This window comes from Enhydra lutris, unplaced genomic scaffold (assembly GCF_002288905.1).
Source record: "Enhydra lutris kenyoni isolate GAN:26980312 unplaced genomic scaffold, ASM228890v2 scaffoldscaffold21, whole genome shotgun sequence".
NCBI classification, from domain to species: domain Eukaryota; kingdom Metazoa; phylum Chordata; class Mammalia; order Carnivora; family Mustelidae; genus Enhydra; species Enhydra lutris.
Genome location: NW_019154105.1, coordinates 36246092 through 36265895, shown reverse-complemented (window position 1 = coordinate 36265895; position 19804 = coordinate 36246092). Strand labels below are relative to the sequence as shown.

Here is a 19804-nt window from a genome sequence, read left to right as displayed (position 1 = left end):
GCCATAACGTTTCTCTGGTGCTGCATGTAACTACAGGAGCTCACAGCTGTTTCGTTCTCCCTGCAGCAGAGTCTGCATCTTAGGGAGAGCCCTGGGCTTACCTGCGTGGGCAGGAGACTCCAGTTCTGTTTACTCCGGATCTGGCGGTCCACTAGGTCACCATCACATATGCTGTCTGCTGCTCTGCTTAAAAGCATCAAGTGCTTTTTCATGTCTCCCCTGCATAAATATACCAGTTTGGATTATACCACGGTCCATACTCACGGCCCTCTCTCCCAGGAACGTGGCCTTCCCTGTGCCAGGAGGGAACGAATTCTACCCCTCACGAGCTCTGAACACTCACCCTGCAGCCACAGGCTTCACGTGTACGTAGTTCTCCTGGACAAAGAGGGGTGCTATCGAATAATCATGAAAGAAGAGATCTGACTTGTCCATAAGTGACATATGAGCGGTCTCCTCTCCAGCTGCAAACACTTTCCGGGCAACATCAAATGGGCCCTAAAAAAGAGAGGGACGCACCTAATAGAATGGCCGATGTCCAAAATACTGACAACATCAAACACTGCAGGGATGTGGAGCAACAGGAACTCTCGTTCATTGCTAGTAGGAATGCAAAATGGTATAGTCACTTGGAAGACAGATTGGCAGTTTTTTTTTTTTTTTTACAAAACTAAATATACTCTTACCATACCATCCAGCAGTTGTCATCCTTGGTATTTATCCAAACAAACTGAAAACACACTACACAAAAAACCTGCACATGGATCTTTACAGCAGCTTTATTCTTAACTGACAAAACTTGGAAGTAATCAAGATATCATTCAAAAGATGAATAAACTGTGGTAGATCCAGACACTGGAGTATTATTCACCACAGAAAAGAAGTGAGCTGTCATAAGGCCAGGAAAAGGTATGGAGAAACCTTAAATGCATATTATTAAGAGAAAGAAACCAATGTGGGGGAGCCTGGGTGGCCACTGGTTCAGCATCTGACTCCAGATTTCAGCTCAGGTCATGATGTCAGGGTCACGAGATGGAGCCCTACATTGTGGAGCCCGCTTAAGATTTTCTCTCCCTCTGTCCCTCCCCCTGCTCACACTTGCTCACTCTCTCTCTCTTAAAACAAACAAACAAAAAAAAAAAAAACAAAACCTGAAAAGGCTATATACTGTATGATTCCAACTACAGGACATTCTGAAGAAGATGCAACTATGGAGACAACAAAAAGATTAGTGATTGGGATACCTGGGTGGCTCATGTCAGTTAGGTGACTGACTGGCTAACTCTTGATTTAGGCTCAGGTCATGATCTCAGAGTCATGAGATCGAGTCCTGTATCAGCCTCCACCCTGAACATGGAGTCTGCTTGTCCTCTCCCCCTGCTCCACCCCTTGCTCATGTTCTCTAAAACAAATAAATAGGCTAAAGATCAGTGATTGTCCGGGGGCTAGGGAAAGGGATGGATGAACAGGGGGAGTACAGAGTATTTTTAGGGCAATGAAACTATTCTGTGTGATATACAATGGTGGACCTAAGCTATGACACATTTGTCAATACCCATGCAATATACATGAGGAGTGAATTAACCCTGATGTAAACTAGGACTTTGGGTGATAATGACGTACTGGTACAGGTTCAGCTGGAACAAATGTACCACTCTGGTGGGGGATGCGGACAGTGGATGAGGCCACAGGAGTCTGGAGTATGGGAAAATAAGAGAAGTCTTTGTACCCTGTGCTAAATTTTGCTATGAAACTAAAACTGCTCTTAAAGTTTATTGATTTAAAAAAAAAAAAAGAGGGGGTTACAAACACTACTTAATCACTGCTCTAACTGTAATAATAAATTCTGACTAGTGAATAGGTGAAACAGAACACAGATAATTAATACAGACTTCTAGTTTCAAGTTTCAGAGAGGTTATTAAATAATAAGCCATTTCAAACAGGTTATTCCAAAAGTTCCAAACTTCAAAACACGAAATCTATATATAAGGGACTCTGAAAAGGCCATTTTATAACTACTGAAGCCTAAGTATAATTTAAAACTTCCATTGCTCATAATTTAAAATGTACACTAAAAGTCCTTGAGGAAAAATTCATTTGAATTAGAAAACTTCTTAGGAGCTGTCTTTCTTATTATAAATATCTACAGGTTCAACAGGTGTATCCAGGAACTACAGTAACTACTTTGACTAAGTTAATACGAGCAGAACAAGAAATGCCTTAGCTTGAGAAAGTAACTAAGAAATGGAAATTTATTTTACCAGTCTGATATCCTTCTTGGCTCTATGAGAATCAGCCTTGGCCTGGTCATAGGTTAGGGCCTTACTTCGCGCACACCACATACTCAGATTGTGTAAAACCTAACAGAAATCATAAATAAGACATGGTCAAGGTGGGAAAATAATGCCACTCCTCCTCTCTGAAAAGTTAAAGGCATTAATTCAAAGGAATCAGCAACTATTACACAACATGTATTTAATTTACCTGTCTGATATCTTGATTGGCTCCCAAAATTATTTCATTCATAGCTGGAGGGGGGATCTTCAAACCCTCTTTAAATGCAATAGACATCATAGCACCCTGAAATTGACAAAGGAGAATCATAAACTTTTTTTTTTTAAATTCACATAATCAGATATTTTTAGAATATTTATCAGGTACTTTTTAAAGGTAACTTTTGAGAAATACCAAAAAATAAGAAGGAGAGTGTGATGGAGAAAAAAATTCCAATCATCATACCTTAATCTGTTCAACTCGAGGTCTTTGAAAACGAAGATCAAAACAATAATGAACCAAAGAGCGAATCTTGGGATGATTTCTATCATTGCACATACAAATAATGGGAATTTTTGTATGTTTTATCAGACCAATTAATTCCTAAAAGGCAAATTTGCAACACAAAAATAATTATTTAAAAACAACAACAACAACAAAATACTACACAAAGTATGTATTTTAGGTTTTGAAAGCCTTGGCAATACGCTTTAATTGCTATAAGTATTACAGCAACATTAGTTCTTGAAATATTTAAAAAAAAAAACACACACATAACTACAACTAAAAATCAACGGTAAAACTGCAAAACTACAGTGCTTTCACTACCTGAATTCCTCCCCTGTCCTCATTGCCTGCCATGCCATCTACTTCATCCATGATGAGAGCATGTTTCGTGCTTACTGAATGGGCTGTTCCGCCTGACCCATGCTGAGAAGCTATGGGATGGGACAAAAAAGAAAACCGTTCAAAGGCTGTTATTTTATTTTAAAAACATGTAAAATATTTTAAACCAAAATGCAAGAGGCACAAGCATATGCAGATGAAAAGAAATTCCACCTCCCACCTTCCCCGCCTCGGGTATCCTTATACATATTAAAAACATGGGTGCAAAAAAATACACAACTTGGTTTTATCAGTCAATATATTTTGGTGATCTGTTCCTTATCTGTAGATATACAACACCTCATTTTTTAAGGCTGTTTAATAATATCCCATTTTACACACATCTATTAGTATCATAGTATCATAATCACTATCTATAGAGAGTATCATAATCACTACCTATTGATAAAATATGAAGATGCTTCCAACCTTCTGCTATTCTAAATCATACTAAATGAATATCCTGATAGATGTCATTTTGCATATATACAAGTATATCAATTGCTAAATTCCAAGAGCTGGAATTTCTGAGCTAAAAGGTCTGTATAATGTAACTTTTGAAAAATACTGACAGACTACTGTCCAGAGTAGTACCAATTAACTAATACTCCCACCAGCTAGAGTGACCGTTCCTGGGCAAATTCTCTTTAATAATGATTTGCTACCATAGAAAGTAGCAAGACTTCAGAGGACCCTGCCATATCCATCATAAATTCTAAACCAGCACTACTCAGTCTGTAGTTTGAGCATCTTATTTTTCCCATACACTCTGACCACACCAGACCACCAGCTACAGCCCAAAACACAGTGTCACCTTCACAGTTTCTTCTCCTTTGCTACCGTCTTTGCCTATATGACCTCTTCCACCACAAATAATCCTCTTTCAACCTCCAAGGCCTGTCAAACAAATATCACCCTTATCCTGGCTTTCCCGAGCGCCCCAAATCAAATCATTTCTTCATCTATAAGCCTCTATTACCTCACTCATCACACTGAATTACAATAATTTATTCACTACCCTCTTCACAAGATTCACCTGTGAATCCTCTAAAATAATGTGCAAAACGCATAAACATGTCCACGCATGTATTTTAACACATTCTTAGAAACTGCAAAGACCTGGAAAAAAAAGGCCGGGGGCGGGAGGGACTATTGTCCTATAAGAGTTCCATCATTAGCCCCAGGATTTAGCAGGGCGCCTGGCACATATTAATGTTCAATACTGGTTCCTAAATATTTAAGTGAACTTGTTTTCCTTACATAACCAAAGAAAACCAAAATAAAAAATCCAATACCCACATACTTGAATAAAAGCCTGTGATGCTGGTATTATTCAGTGATTCAGCAACAATCTCCTTCAAACTGTTCTTACTCCGAGTGTCACTTGCATTCAGTTCCACGTAGCTATATCCCAATTCCTAATCAGAGTATTGGAAACCGTTATTTGTCACAGTGCAAATTATTAACTCTCTCAAAAATAAAGCAACAAAAACAACATAAGGAGCCACGGATTAAAAAAAGAGAAAGACAATGAGATAATATGCCTCACAATATTGTGAGATTTTTAAAATATATACATATATGCCACACGTACACACAAACAAGTGCCATCTTAAAACCACAGCTGATAAATCACTAATCTAGAAGAGTATACCTGAATCAGTAATTTTACTAAGTTTGCTTCTGAAAATCCTATAAAGAATTAAATACACCTATCCCTAGATTTCAATTTCAGATATAGAATTAATTTACTATAAGATACAAAAAGTAATTCTTGGCTCCTCAAGATAAAGTTAAATCATTCGTTATCAAACCATCCTGATGCATAATCTTCTTACCCAGCTGTGAAAAATCAAGTTATTCTGACTCATTTCCCAAAACTGATTATACTGATTATAGGCATTATAAAATGCCTTCATGCAATTCCCCTCCAGAATAATGATAATAATAAAGGGAGAAAAGAGTCATGTTTACAACTGTAGAGACTAGGAAAAAAACTTTTTTTTTTAAAGTTTACAATAGAATAGAAAATATATAGCTGTTCTATCAGCGGAAATATGCTCTGGCCCATAAAACAAGGGCAAAACAAAACCGCCAGCTTATAGGACAAGGGTTGGGAAATCCATTCGTATATTTAAAATAAGTTTTAAATCCCTCATTCTGGGACACCTGGGTGGCTCAGTTGTTTAAGCCTCTGCCTTTGGCTCAGGTCATGATCTCAGGGTCCTGGGATCGACCCCCGCATTGGGCTCTCTCCTCAGTGGGGAGCCTGCTTCTCCCTCTGCCTGCCATGCCCCCTGCTTGTGTTCTCTTGCACATGTGCACGTGGGTCTCTAATAAGTAAATAAAATCTTTAAAAAAAAAAAAGTAAATATAAAAATAAATTAAATAAATAAAATCTCTCCTTTTATCATTCTGATGCCACTTCATGTATCACTTCACATTCTGCTCCATGACCTCTGGTTTGCTCTAGTGTCTCCTCTTCTCATGGTCTAGATAAGGCAGGCTCCCAGAGCATGGGCCACCAGCCTCCTCTGTAAGCCCTTTTCATTTGTCACATGAGGATGGTAGGAATACTTATCTTCAGTACAGAGAATTCTTACAATAGTATGTAAAATATTTCTATCCATAAGAGTCTCTAAGACACATTTATACTACCCAAAAGATAATGCACCCAAGGGCTTAGCACACTGCCTGGCACACAGTAAATATTACCTATTATTTTAATTACCAACATTAAGAAAAGGATGAAAATGACAAATATCCCCGGAACCAAGGTAAATTCTGAAAGTCTGACTTTAGAAAAGTCTATATGCAGCATGTTAAAATACAGATAGCACAGACCTACTAACACACGCACATGTATGTACCCGCTACACGCGCCCGTTCCCAGGTTAGCCTTCCAACTGCACGACAGCACCACACTCACCTGACAAACCAGAGAAGCTGTGGTTGTCTTGCCAACACCTGGAGGGCCTGAGAGCAGCGCCGCTTTAAAACTAGAGCCATCATCTTTGCCAGCAAATTTACCGAACTTTGCTGCTGGGGAAAAAAGAAGTTCCAGAGTGTTAACCTATATGCCCTAAGAGAAGTTCAGTATTGGCAGGAATCACTGCGCACGAACCGAAAATCAAGACCAGTTCTCTGGTTTACCTCTAAATCTGCAGAGTATTTTCTACAAACCATGAACAACACTTCCAGAGCACTTAGTGAGACTCAACTAACTGCCCACCTCACTTACACCCAAAACGAAACACTAAGACTAACTCTGAAATTCTGACTTGAAACCATAATTGTAGGAGTTTCCTTTCCTACAAAAGCACAGGTCAGGGAGCTGAGTCATCTGGGCTCCAATCCTAACTCCTGCTCCCCTAATCCCGCCGCTCACCAGCGGGGAGAAAAGATGCAACCTCCTGGGCCTATTTCCTCCCTCTGTAAAACGAGGGTGGCGACAGTAATGTGCCTGGCAGGGATACTGTAAGGATGAGCGTGCTGAGCACTGAGCCAGGCATGCTTCAACGACCGTCAGCAAGCCCCTCGGCTACCGGATCACAGAAAGAATGAACTGAAGATGGTGCGTCTGCCACTATCCTGCCCAGCTCAACTCTAGAGCATTCTTCTCCCCTTATCACACAGGTGCCTGACTCATCAAGGGTGCTCCGTACAGACACGACGACGGAGAGAGAGAGATGGCTAAGCCTGCTACAGGCATGGGGAAAGGGACTCTAGTTCCCCCGCAGCTTTATAAAGTCTTCTCCAGGAATACAAAGCACTATAACCCCCTTTATGGTAGATTTTATGTGGTTTCAGAAAGAGAAGAGGAGCCCAACTTAACCCTGCGTCTTTACAATTACATCCTCTACCTGGCATAAATAAGCTGGCAACATCGGCCAGTGTCCAGTGAGCAGACGGACGTTGATAACCCAGCCATCACTCTGGGAATTCGCTGTGCTGCTCCCTGAATTTTGCCTTCTTACTTCTCACATGGTACCCTCCAGGGCCACGGGTGAAGCTTGGGAAGACACTACTAACCTCTGTGACCTGAAGCCTCGGTTTCACCAATGTCCTGGACGTTAAATACAGAGTGTACTGTTCAGTGTCATGACCCACACATGGCCAAGCAGTGCAGGAACCAGAGCTCAGGCCCACCGAAAGCCAATGCGCCGCTGGGATTTTCAGGCTGCCTCGTCTGGGAGTGCGCCTCAGCTGTTGATCTGCACACGTGCCCCCCACCCCCAGTCTCCCGGGCCCTGCCAGGGGCTTGCTCACACATCTGCAGACCTTGGTACCTGTACTCTTTCCCACACAACGCTCCTCCTCTGCTTCGCCTAGCTAACTCCCACTTAGTTTCCAAGTCTTTGCTCGGCTCTCCCTTCCTCCGGGGCTGGGATGCACCTCCACGTCCCTGAGCTCACACCTCCACGCTCTCCGTGCCCTCCACTCACCCCCTACAACAGTACTTAGCACCGCTATCTTCACTGCTGCTTCATCTATGTCCGTGACTGACTGTGAGCAAACGGAGGGAGGCGGCTCCGGTCACAAGAGCACCTCCGGGGTCCAGGACAGCGCCTGCACTCAGCTCAGGCTTTCCATGTCTGCTGAGAGATGAGCGGCCCAACTATTCTACTCCCCCACAAATGCAGAACTGAGCAATCACATGGTGACAGACACACACAGAAACGAAGGAAGCTGTAAAATCACCGCGTTTCGTATCCTCGGACGGACTCCTGTGCCAGTTCTGGAGCCAGCGGAGGAGTTTGTTGGCACAGCTCTGGTCACCTTGCTGTCCGATTATGGTCTTGAGCGAGGTTGGCTTGTATTTATCCACCCAGAGCAAATGTTCCACTTTGTTTTTTTCACTGCTGTCATCAGCCAAATTCCTAGGCTGGATGTCACTGTCCGTCTCCTCAGCCACCTGCTCCTCGAAGTCCAGGCATCTCCAAAACACACCTGTTCCCTTTTTTGGCGACTTTGTAGTGCTGTCCTTTTTGGGAGTCAGTCTGCTTTTTTTGGATTCTGATTCCTTCTTAGTTGGGCTAATTTTTCTTTTTCCTTGGTCTTTTTTTTGAGGTGTTCTTTCCAATTTGGACTTTTCTTTCTTCATCTTAAAAATTGGAAAGGTGAGGAAAAAAAGAAACCTGATAAGATTTACAGAGCATCTCTCCTGCTAAATGTACTCTCTGGGGCAATCTGAGATACCCAAGTGAGCTACCCAAATGTGGGTCTGGTTTTTTACAATAAACCTGCCTTTGTGGAAATCACCACCTTCCAAACTTTATAAAAATTAACAACAAACACAACAAAAAGCATCCAAATGCCATTTTTTTTTGGTGAGACCATATTAGTTTACAAATAATACATATTCTATAATCAGTCTGAAATCCAAGATAAAATATTAAGAAATTTTTGTTCCAACTTTGACTCGTTAAAAGTCAACACCTCCACAAAAACTTGTAGACAAATTTTCATAGCAGAATTATGATATGTAATCACACAATTACCTTACTATTACAGCCAAAGAATAGAAGCAACCCAAACTGGCCATCAACTGAAGAATGAATAAACCAGATATGGGACAGACACACGACAGAGTGTCAACCACCAAAACAGGGGAGTAGAGTCTTGACACATGTACTTTAGTGCAGCTGGACCTTGAAAACATACGAGGTCAAAGAAGCCAGATACAAAGGGTCACAAATTGCATGTTCCCCTGTAGATAAAATGTCCAGAATAAGCAAATCCATGGAAACAAAAAAACGGAACAGTGGTTGCCAGGGGTTGGATATGAGGAATGATGGCTAACTGGCTATGGAGAGTGATAAAAATGTTCTAAAATTAGATACTGGTGATGGTCGTATGATCTCGTGAATATACTAAAAATCTCTGACATACATTTTAAAAGTGTGAATTTTATGGTGGGAATGTCTCAAAAAAGAAAAAAAAGGTGCCTCTTTGCCAGTGAGTGGATGCTGAAATTAGTGGGTAAATATTTGAGGAGATACAGGATATTACCATAGTATTAAAGTTCCCTCCAAGATATTTATCAGTTACAAAGGGAAAAACAGTCAGTTTACTAGTGGTGAAACCAGTCAGAAGCCACCTTAATCAAGATTAACATCACCAATATGAAGACATATCGACTCAAGGTTGTGAGGTCAAGCCCCACATCGGGCTCCATACTGGGCATGGAGCCTGCTTAAGATTCTCTCTTCCTCTCCCTCTGCCTCTCCCCAACCCCACCTCTCTTTAAAAAAAAAAAAAAAAGGAAAGAAAAGAAAAAGATGTATTAACATACACATCTAATATTATGTACTGAGAAGAACAAAATACCACTTCTGTGGAATCCTGCCAAAAATGTATAACCTCGGGGCGCCTGGGTGGCTCAATGGGTTGAGCCTCTGCCTTCGGCTCAGGTCATGATCTCGGGGTCCTGGGATCGAGCCCCGCATCGGGCTCTCTGCTCAGCGGGGAGCATGCTTCCCTCTCTCTGTCTCTCTGCCTGCCTCTCTGCCTACTCGTGATCTCTCTCTGTCAAATAAATAAATAAAATCTTTAAAAAAAAAAAATGTATAACCTCAATCTAAGCATAAGACATCAAAAAACCCAAACTTGGACACATTCTACAAAAGAGCTGACTAGTACTCATGAAAAGTCTCAAGTCTGGAGGCACCAGAGTGGCTCGGTCAGTTGGGCATCTGACTCTTGATTTCAGTTCACTCATGACCTCAGTATCCTGGGATTGAGCCCCACATTGGGCTCTGCGCTCAGCACGGAGTCTACTTCTCCCTCTCCCTCTGCTCCTCCCCCTGCTTGCACATTCTCTATCTCTAAAGTAAATAAAATCTTAAAAAAAAAAAAAATGTCTCAAAGCCAGGGCACCCGTGTGGCTTAGTCAGGTAAGTGTCTGACTTGATTTTGGCTCAGGTACAATCTCAGGGTCATGAGCCTATGTCAGGCTCTGTGCTCAGTGGGGAGTCTGCTTCTCTCCCTCTCTCTCTACCCTTCCTCTTTCCCTCTGCCCCTCCCCCTGCTCGTGCACACGTGCTCGCTCTCTAAAATAAATAAATCTTAAAAAAAGAAGTCTCAAGGCCACAAAAAGATAAGGAAAGGCTGAGGAACTGTCACAGATTGGAGGAGATATAGAAGATACTACAACTAAATGCAGTGTGGGATCCTGGAATAGAAAAAGAACAACCGGGGGTAATGTGAAGTTCAAATACCACCTGTACTTTTAGTTAGCAGTATGGTATCAGTGTTAATTTCCTGGCTTTGATAACTTTTTTTTTTTAAGATTTTATTTATTTATTTGACAGCCTAAAGCAGAATCCACCTGCTCAGAAGGAAATAAGGTAGGTTCATCTGTGGTAGAAGGGGAAGTTAATCTTTTAGGCAACAGGCCTTTAGCCACTTATGAAATGTCTCTATGAAATAGGAAAGTTGTTATATATATCAACTTAAATAAATCAAGTTCATTTTATACAAACCTCAGCTTCAACTGCTATTTCATACTTAGACTTCTTGCCTGGCATAGTTCGAATCAGATTCAACAGGCCATCTTCATCAATAATATTTGTCCCCAAAGCTGCTGCCTATTGATTAAAAATATAAATCATTAAAACCATATCCTAACCATTACTTTGTTTAAAAAAAAAAAAGAAGAATTCTAGGGTCTGTTCATAGGTGAAAACCACATTTGTAAATTAGAAAAACTACAGTATTTTTAAAAACCATATTCATGAAAAAGTACCATTAAACAAAGAAAGTAACAAATACATCCCCTAAGAGTGACAGGTTGGCAATGGACATGTCATGTTAGCACTTCTGTGGATTGCTTTATCTTCTCTTCTACCCTAGGAGGGGCAAAGTCACTAGGCCCTTCCAAGACAGACTCATTGGAAGTTTTTGTTTTCTCCCACCAACTTCCCTGTTAAAATAACTCTGATGTGTTCATCTCCAAGTGATGAATTATGACTGAAGAATCAGAAAAGTCCTCATCCTCCCCAAACTCTCTCATAAGCCATGAATAGCAATGTGACAGCTCTGGCCAATGAGACTTCAGGGGAATTCTACAAGAACTATTTCCAGGAAAACTCTTACAAGGCCAATCACAGTTAGTGAGATATCTTGCCACTGCTTCCTTTTTCTGCCTTAAATGTGAACTTGAATGCCTACACTTATCTTGCAACACAAGGCAACGTGCACGGAGACTAAAGCTACCAGAAGGGTGAGAGAGATGGAGGACGGAAGTAGCCTAGCTACATCACTGAGCTGTGGGGCCATCCCCAGCGATCGTCTGCCTGTGAGATTCTTACTGGGTAAGAAAATAAGCAGCTATTCGCCAAACCAACATGTACCAGATATTCTGTTACTTGGAGCTAAACATAATTTTCCCCAACACTAAAAAAGCTTTCAATACACAAAACTTAAGATGGAGACTACAGAGGCATATGCAGGAATATTTAGGACTGAAAGAAAAAGAAAACTACATTTGCCTCTGTCTTTGAAAAGTGATCTAAACTAGAATATTACACCAGGAAATTCAACTAAACAGGAGCTGTGCCTTCAACTAGAAAACCAAAATCTTTAAGGTAAAGCCAAGAACACTTCTGTGGAAGAAATAATATAGGGATGAGATTACTTTTCCAATTTTTTTCTTCACTTAACTCTGTGTTGAGGGCATTACGACAAATGGTCCCAGTAAGACCCTGCCAAGGCAAGAAGGCTATTTCACTGTGCTGAGAAGACAGCAGGACCCACCTTATCACTCTTGGACTGTCCACTATCACGACCCATGACAAGGTAGTTTGTTTTCTTGCTGACATTTCCTGTTACTTTTCCCCCATAACGCTCAATTAGAGACTTGGCCTCATCTCGTTCAATGGACTCCAGCACTCCTGTGATTACAAATGTAAGGCCTTCCAAGCAATTTTCAGCTCCCTAAAAACCAAAACGTTCAAGCAGAGAGAAAATTACATGGTAGCCTTCCAAGGAAATATTTGGCATCAAAACTGCAGGAAGTTGATTTTTCTCATCTGACATCATAAATAATCTCAGCATGAAAAATTTGCAGGAAATTCACAGCATATAAGCAGAACCTGAAATTAAAGTCTGAGAAATTCTTATGTAGGTTAGCATTTAATAAGCTTACAAAACCAGGAATGAAAAATATACATCCAATACAGTTCACAAACCTTATTAAAATTATCCATTCGTACTACTCTCATGTATTTTTTTAATATTTAAACCACTAGTTGACTTGCAAAACTTTAAATAAAAAACAAGATATAATCCACCTACAGAATTTGTTATTGTTAAAAAGGAAAGATTTGATTCTAAAAAGGCTAAACAAGTTTGAGCTCCTGCCCTTCTCTCTGACTGTTTACTCTATGACAGAAAATATAACAACCTGCGAGTAACTTAAAGGCGAGATTGTATTATCTCTTGATTAGAAAGATAACTCGATATACAAAAGACACTGGCCAAAGAGAACCAAGTAGAGGAGACATTTAATCTTAACTGGAACTAGGCACAGTTATAGGCTTTTTTAAACTTTCGCAGTGGTTCAATAAAATGATTCAACCAAGCAAAATGGAAATTATGTAAACCATTCCAAGAGGCTTATTTCCCTCTGAATAGAGAACTGAGATCAACAAAGACTCAAAACAAGCCTGGAAGGAAAAAGTTAAACAAAATTCAAAGACTGCCCCATTACATGTCCAATCCTTCACCATTCTGGTGAAGGGGCGCCTGGGTGGCTCAATGGGTTAAAGCCTCTGCCTTCGGCTCAGGTCATGGTCTCAGGGTCCTGGGATCAAGCCCCGCATCGGGCTCTCTGCTCAGCGGGGAGCTTGCTTCCCTTCCTCTCTCTCTCTGCCTGCCTCTCTGCCTACTTGTGATCTCTTACTGTCAAATAAATAAATAAAATCTTTAAAAAAAAAAAAAAAAGAATCTTTCTTGATTGGGGGGGGCTATAAATCTGCTTGGAGAGAAAAGGTTTGATGAACAACATCTCAAGGTCCCTTCAAGCCTGATATTCTAGGACTGAAATGATCTTGTGAACACTAAAGTATTTAAATTCTTCTCAACAAATTCAAAATGACCCTGGAAAAGTCCACATGCAAGCCTCTTTCCCACACCCTAATCGCCTACCCTGAACTATTGCCCATTGTGGCTCTGAATATATATTTTACAACCAATCTCAGCATTTTTAGCCTCTCAACCAAACTTTTCCATTCTAGAACACTTACTGCAGGACCAGCAAGTGACCCAATATCCTCAACCTCTATTCAGTACTCCCTCCAGCACTGTGCCTTCACTGAGTCCCCTAAGGACTCCACTTTGCCTAAAGTCCTCTCAAGCAGGGGCACCTGGGTGGCTCACTCAGATAAGCATCTGCCTTCAGCTCAGGTCATGATCTCAGGGTCCTGGGATCGAGCTCTGTATCAGGCTCCCTGTTCAGCTACTTCTCCCTCTCCCTCTGTGCCACCACCCCCCCATTTGTATGGTCGCTCTCAAATAAACAAAATCTTAAAAAAAAAAAAAGTCCCCTCAAGCAGATGAGCTTGCTGAGTCTTTCTTAGAGTCTGTCTTACACCACATGCAAGAGGCAAGGCTAACACCTTCCCCTAGCCTCCTACACAACCCATCAGCCCCTTAACATTCACCCTTACCCCTTTTTTATCAGGAAACTACTAATTTCCATTTGTGATCTGATTCCTCTCCCTTTCTACCGCCTCAGAAACCTCATACTACATTTGATTATCCTTCTCTTTCTGGTATGCTTCAATCTCCCTTTCTGGTGGGTCCATACTATCAGCAAAAAGTACTGGTCTTATGACCACCATATTCCCCAAAACTGAGCCCCTCTAGGGTTGTGGATTACTTAAAGGAAAATTCTTCTTTATACAATCAAGCTGTAATTCGTAACACAAATAAATATCCCTAAATCACAAAGATGGTGACTAAGGCTTTTCTGTTAAATTTTTTTAAGTACTCTCTAACCTCCGACAGGGGGGCTCAACCTCACAGCCCTGAGACCAAGAGTCACACATTCCACAGAGACTAGGCCAGCCAGGCACCCTTGTGTTAACTGTTAATTTATCAATTATCTACTGCTGGGAACACAGTGAATACATACATGGACCCAGCAGCCAGAGGCCCTGACAGACTAGCCTGCCTCTCAACATTCATACCTTCGGTATTTCTTTGGAGCCCAGAGCTTTGGGACCTTCTCGATTTAAGTAGCTTCGATAAGCTTGATAATTAGTGCGTCTCTTCTCAGAATCTTCAGGACTTATAGACTTTGGGGAAAGGGGAAAAAAAAACAAAAAACAACTGAATAAAGTCATGCAAAATTCATGTAAAATTAAAAATATGTATCACTAAATAAAATTAAGTCACTTCTATCTTTGGTCCTGAAATTAACATTTTAGCTACACAGGTACTTCCCAGTTTAGACACGCCTGGCTTATACACCTCCCTGCATCAGCTCTTCTCAAGCTTTTTGACTCTCTAAAGGCACATACTGCAAGGGCCTAATGCAAGATTAGGTATACGAGCCAAATTGCTACCCCCAAACAGAGAAACAAAAAAAGTATACTTTATTTCAAAAATTCATGTGAATTTCAAGTTCTTTTCCATAAATATATTCATGCATATTTCAATGAAAAAATTAATTTTCCCTCAAGTATACTTGATCACACAAGAAGATACCCCATGTTATCCCATACCCTTGCACACCCCTCAAACAAAGTAAATGGCCCTATACCTCTGAGTATATGAGCACAACAGGCTGAGAACTGATGGCTTCATTTACAGCAGGTTCAAACAACAGGCAAGCTTTGTTCCAGAAAGCTGATACATTTCCATACGCCACCACCTCCCTTCCAGGTTTAATCTCTCCTATTCTGTTTCTCTCAGGAGACCTTACTAAGGGTCTATCTCAGAAAATTCTGGGTAAACTTTTCAAACTATATATCCTTGGACTCACTCCAATTTTCTGAATCAGAGATATGGGGTATGGCTAGGGCATGTGTATTTGGGGGAAAAACATCCTAGATAATTCTGATCTGAGAACCACTACAAGAATGGTCTCATGTTTTTTCTACTTCCTATTTTCCATTTTTTAAACTTATAAGCCAGTTCAAATCCCTTTGAGAATTGAAAAAATATAACTCTTATAAAAATAATTTTAATCAATAAAATAAGTAAGCCTCTGTGGCTATACGTAAGTCATCAGAGGCTGCTCCCAAACTCTAACCCTACTTTTTTAACAGTGGTTCTCAAACACTGGAGGGCATTCGTATCCATCTGAGCTTATTAAAATATACCTGCCCAGACTACAAAACCATATATTTAACAAGCTTCACAGGAGAATCCAATGCATACCAAAATGGGAAAATTATTCATTTATAACATTAATTCTACAAAAAATATACTTCTGAATTATAAACCACTTATAAAGTAACTTTGAAACACACCCATTTATGAAGTCCAAATTTAACCAAGGAAGACTGAATTTATTAAACCCTCAGATATTCTCCAAACTGCTAAAAGTAAAAGTTCTAAGTCATTTCTATTCCAACTTTGAAAAATAAGGTGAAGAGTAAAGTAACATTTAAAGGTTTCTTCTCCTTTAATAAAAATAGACCGGCCTCTATAAAATGAACATACTTAGTGTGCCTGAAGAAAACATCCATCCACCAGGTAAGTATTTAGTGAAGAAAAACTGGAGACCAAAAAGTTAATTGTTCCCTTAACTATATTTATGAGCACTAACCACACACAAAAGCATCTAGAAATCACCATTTCACTGTTCTGCACTAAAAAATAATGGTGATGAGCAGTTAAAATAGACAATATTCTACTTTTAATTTTATGTGCCTAAGAGGCTTGAAGGAATAGTGGCTTCTCACTACAAATCTTAGTTGGTCCCAAATTACAGATTCGAAGAAACCACTCAATTCTCAAACATACACGTGAACAAAGATTTTGAAAAACATTCTGCATTATTTCATTGTTTCTTGCCTTTGCAAATGATTTCATTATTTCAACACCGTTACACAAGAGCAAAAAGGGGTACCCTCAGGACAAATCCAAATGATTTTAATAATAATAGCAAAAACATAGCACTTAGTATGTACCAGGCACTATTCCAATATTTCAATATTAACTCAGATACTGTTATTATCCCTATTTTCACAAACAAGGAAACCAAACTGAAGAGAAAGGAAGTAACACATCTGCTCCATAGCGGGGCTACGTGATTTGACAATGGCTCCAGAGTCCGTGCTCAGAGCCACCGTGTTATTATACTGCTGTTTTCTGGGCCTCAGAGGACAAGTTTAAAGTTGGCTCTGCTACTTACTAGCTGCATGATCTTGGAAAAGTTACTGAACTCTATCATCAGACTGTTTCCTCACCAAAAACTAAATAATAAAAGTAAGTCATCTTACAGGGTCGTTGTGAAGATTACATGAGATATCGTATGTATTAGCGCAATCTCCAATACACTCAATAATAAATACTGGCTAGTTCAGCTATACTAATAAGCTGCACTGTATAACAGCATCTAAGTCAGATAGCTTAAAAGTGCTATAATGATTTATAAGGCTAAAAATAAAACTTGAAAACAGTCAAACCCAAATCAACACATAGCCCCCAAATGATACACTTTTAGAAAATTTCTACCTCTTTTTTAGCTGGAGAACTTTTGGGTTTCTTAGGAGTTTTTGTCTGTCCTTTTAATTCAACAGCATTTTCTTTTCTTTTTGAAGCCATAGGCTCTGTTTCTTTATAAGAACTCTCTCCCCTTTTTTTCAAAAGGGCCACCTTGGAACTGGCTTTTGGAGAAGTTTCTCCTATTTTGTGAGGGGACGACTTCAAATGTTGCTGAGATCCTATCAAACTTTCACATTTAGATTGCTTCTTGGGACTGCAGTTCTTTCTGTCATCTGAAAATTGTTCTGTTTTTACTAGGAAGAAAGAAAACATTATGACTATTGTTTTGGGAAAAAACGTTCCCCAAATCAAGATTTTTTTTTTTCATTTTTCAACTGAATAATCTTAGTAGCATACAATGTCATATCATGATTTCTTAACATTCACATTAAGATTTTAGTTCTTTACACAGAACACTTTTTAAAAAATTAAACATTTGTGCATTTTTATATAACCAGTTCAAATTAAAGGATCTGTCTTTTTAGATATAAATGACTAATGGGGTGCCTGTTATAACTTTTGAAATATAAATGACTTAAGGGGCAGCTATAAATGACTTATGGGGCATCAGTTAAGAATCCTACTCTTGATTTCGGCTCAGGTCAGGCTCTTAGGGTTGTGAGATCAACCCCATGTCAGGCTCTGCACTGGGCGTGGGGCCTGCTTAAGATTCTCTCTCTCCCCCTGCCCCTCCCCACCCCCACCAAAATAAATAAATAAATAAAAATGACTCATCACTTCAAATGATATAGTAAACTACATCTAAGGACATGGCCTTTACTCCATAGATAAACTTCAATGACCTGAAACCTAACACAGAGGAAACTTACTGAGTAGAAGAAACTTAACACAGAGAAAACGGACCCTCTCCCTCCCATTCTCTCCCTTTCCCTGCTCACCCGAGGACACTCTCTCAAATAAATAAATATTTTTTTTAAATTTCTGTGTTTGTAATATAGTCTAAAAGCCCCAAATCCTGTAATTTCAAGACTATATGAATGAATTTACTTACAGGATTAAGACCATCTATACTAGCAGATGCTTAGATTATCAGGACCAGTAAAAAATAAACCCTACAAACAATCAGCAAGAGAGATTCAGATGACCTGGACAACTATGAGTCAACTCTATGAGCTCAAAACATCTAGTTCTCTGCCATGATACACCGAGGCCCATATTTTGCGCTACACTTAGAAATTACCATTAACGTGAAACCAAGAACCAAAATACATTTTTTACAACAATCATAGACAGGCATTCAACACCAGCTAATATCCAAATACAGCTTTCAAAGTATCTAAGAAGAACATGCTTCAATACTCCTATGAAATAATGTCTACCGAACAATACAAGGCAATTACTGAATAGAATGTTTAAACAAGTTATCATGAATTTTCTTCTGTAAATGTTCCAGCTTACTTTCCTCTGTTAGCATTACCTTTATGAGGAGATTTATGTTTTCCTGCTTTACTTAAATTGGCTTGGACAGATGAAAATGCTTCTCTCTCTCCTGGGTCCTTCTGAGCCTAAGAAAATTTCTAAGTGTCAAATGTGACAAATAATAAGAAAACTACTACCACAAAAATATGTTGTTAAAATTGACCAAAGTTTTAATTTAATTAATTTAAGTTTTAATTCTAAGATTAAGGGTCACCTTCCAAAGCAAGAAGACATACAATAAATTTTTATTCATTCATCCCTATACCTTCTGAGCAAAATGAAGCATTTTTTTCTTACGTTTAACTTTACAGATGAAGAAACTGATGAAAAGTTGTAAAAAATACATCTATAAAAAATTATCACAGTTGTTCCCAACTTGTGAGAAGGGAAGACTTGCTTCTGTTTCTTTCATCTCAATTCTCAAATTGTTAGTATTATACAACTAAAAACTAAAATCTAAACCCAAAAGACTAAACTAAAAAAACAATCTAAAGCTCAAAAGAAGACAGAGCACATTCTCAAGAGAGGAAAAAAAAAAAATCCACTCTCCCCACTGCTCTTCAAATCTCCATTTTACGAAGAGGTCACAAACTGGGATGTATAACACAGTATTTTTTTTTTTTTTTTTTTTTTTTTTGATAACTATAACTTGAATGCCTTTGGGAGAGTAAGGCTTTTCAAATACAAAGTCCCCCCAACTCTTTATTGTCTTATACCCACCTTCTGTAAAATCTTTTAAAATAGTCAGATATTGATACTGACAATAGTAATAGAATATGATTCAATGGAAACAAGGCCAATTTTTTGGAGATCAAGTGATTAAAAAAAAAAAAAAAACCAATGCTTTTAAAGATTCCCAAAAATATACTCATTATTATTTGAGACTGTCCTAACACAGATCTTAAAGTGACCTAACTAGAAACAGCAAAACTGTGCTCCCAAAAAGACAGTAATTAACATTAAAGTGATTAACCTTTACGTTCCTTAGGAACCTTTGTAAGTGTTATTCTCCAAACAAGTACATAAGAACCCATTTGTGACAGAGAAAGTAAAAGTTATAATTCATTGTTTTGTGAAGAAAGGTTGTGGTTGGCTTTGGCTCGATCAACCTTCCTTTAGCAAGGATAAGTTTCTTGATGAGCTTCTTCAAAAACATTTTTATAGATTTTATAGATTAAAATACTTTAGCTTCTTTCTAGAAGAGTGACTCATGGTTGTATCTCCAGAGCCTAGAATACACAGGTATGAAAGGGAACCCTGATCTGCAGTGTATACTCCGAGTGCAAACAATCAGCCTGGTGAAAGACTACCTTTTTGGTCTTGGGTTCTTCGTCCAACATGGCTAAAGTTCTGGCAAACTCTTCATCTTCATGCAGCTGTCTCTCCAGCTGTAAAAAGTATCAACAGAATAAAAGTTGCTTTTTTTCTTTCTGTAAATTAAAGTTTTTAAGTGCTTGAGTCATGATACTTATAAGAAACTGGAAA

General features: G+C 39.3%; 1 protein-coding gene across 2 annotated transcripts in view; it reads right to left on the bottom strand.

Annotated features, from left to right (window-relative positions):
* LOC111149144 (replication factor C subunit 1) overlaps positions 1 to 19804 on the bottom strand; it is a 76470-nt gene that overhangs the window by 8877 nt on the left and 47789 nt on the right. Inside the window, exons 7-21 of one of the 2 annotated variants that reach the window (XM_022506089.1) lie at positions 19630 to 19707; positions 18318 to 18405; positions 16850 to 17133; positions 14353 to 14460; positions 11918 to 12097; positions 10645 to 10749; positions 7862 to 8264; positions 6090 to 6202; positions 4464 to 4578; positions 3104 to 3213; positions 2741 to 2878; positions 2486 to 2581; positions 2263 to 2361; positions 344 to 498; positions 102 to 219 (exon numbers count right to left, since the gene is read on the bottom strand). In XM_022506089.1, coding sequence (XP_022361797.1) covers positions 102 to 219; positions 344 to 498; positions 2263 to 2361; positions 2486 to 2581; positions 2741 to 2878; positions 3104 to 3213; positions 4464 to 4578; positions 6090 to 6202; positions 7862 to 8264; positions 10645 to 10749; positions 11918 to 12097; positions 14353 to 14460; positions 16850 to 17133; positions 18318 to 18405; positions 19630 to 19707 — 2190 coding nt within the window. The remainder of the gene's footprint in view (positions 1 to 101; positions 220 to 343; positions 499 to 2262; positions 2362 to 2485; positions 2582 to 2740; positions 2879 to 3103; positions 3214 to 4463; positions 4579 to 6089; positions 6203 to 7861; positions 8265 to 10644; positions 10750 to 11917; positions 12098 to 14352; positions 14461 to 16849; positions 17134 to 18317; positions 18406 to 19629; positions 19708 to 19804) is intronic. The other variant, XM_022506090.1, reaches the window with a different exon arrangement.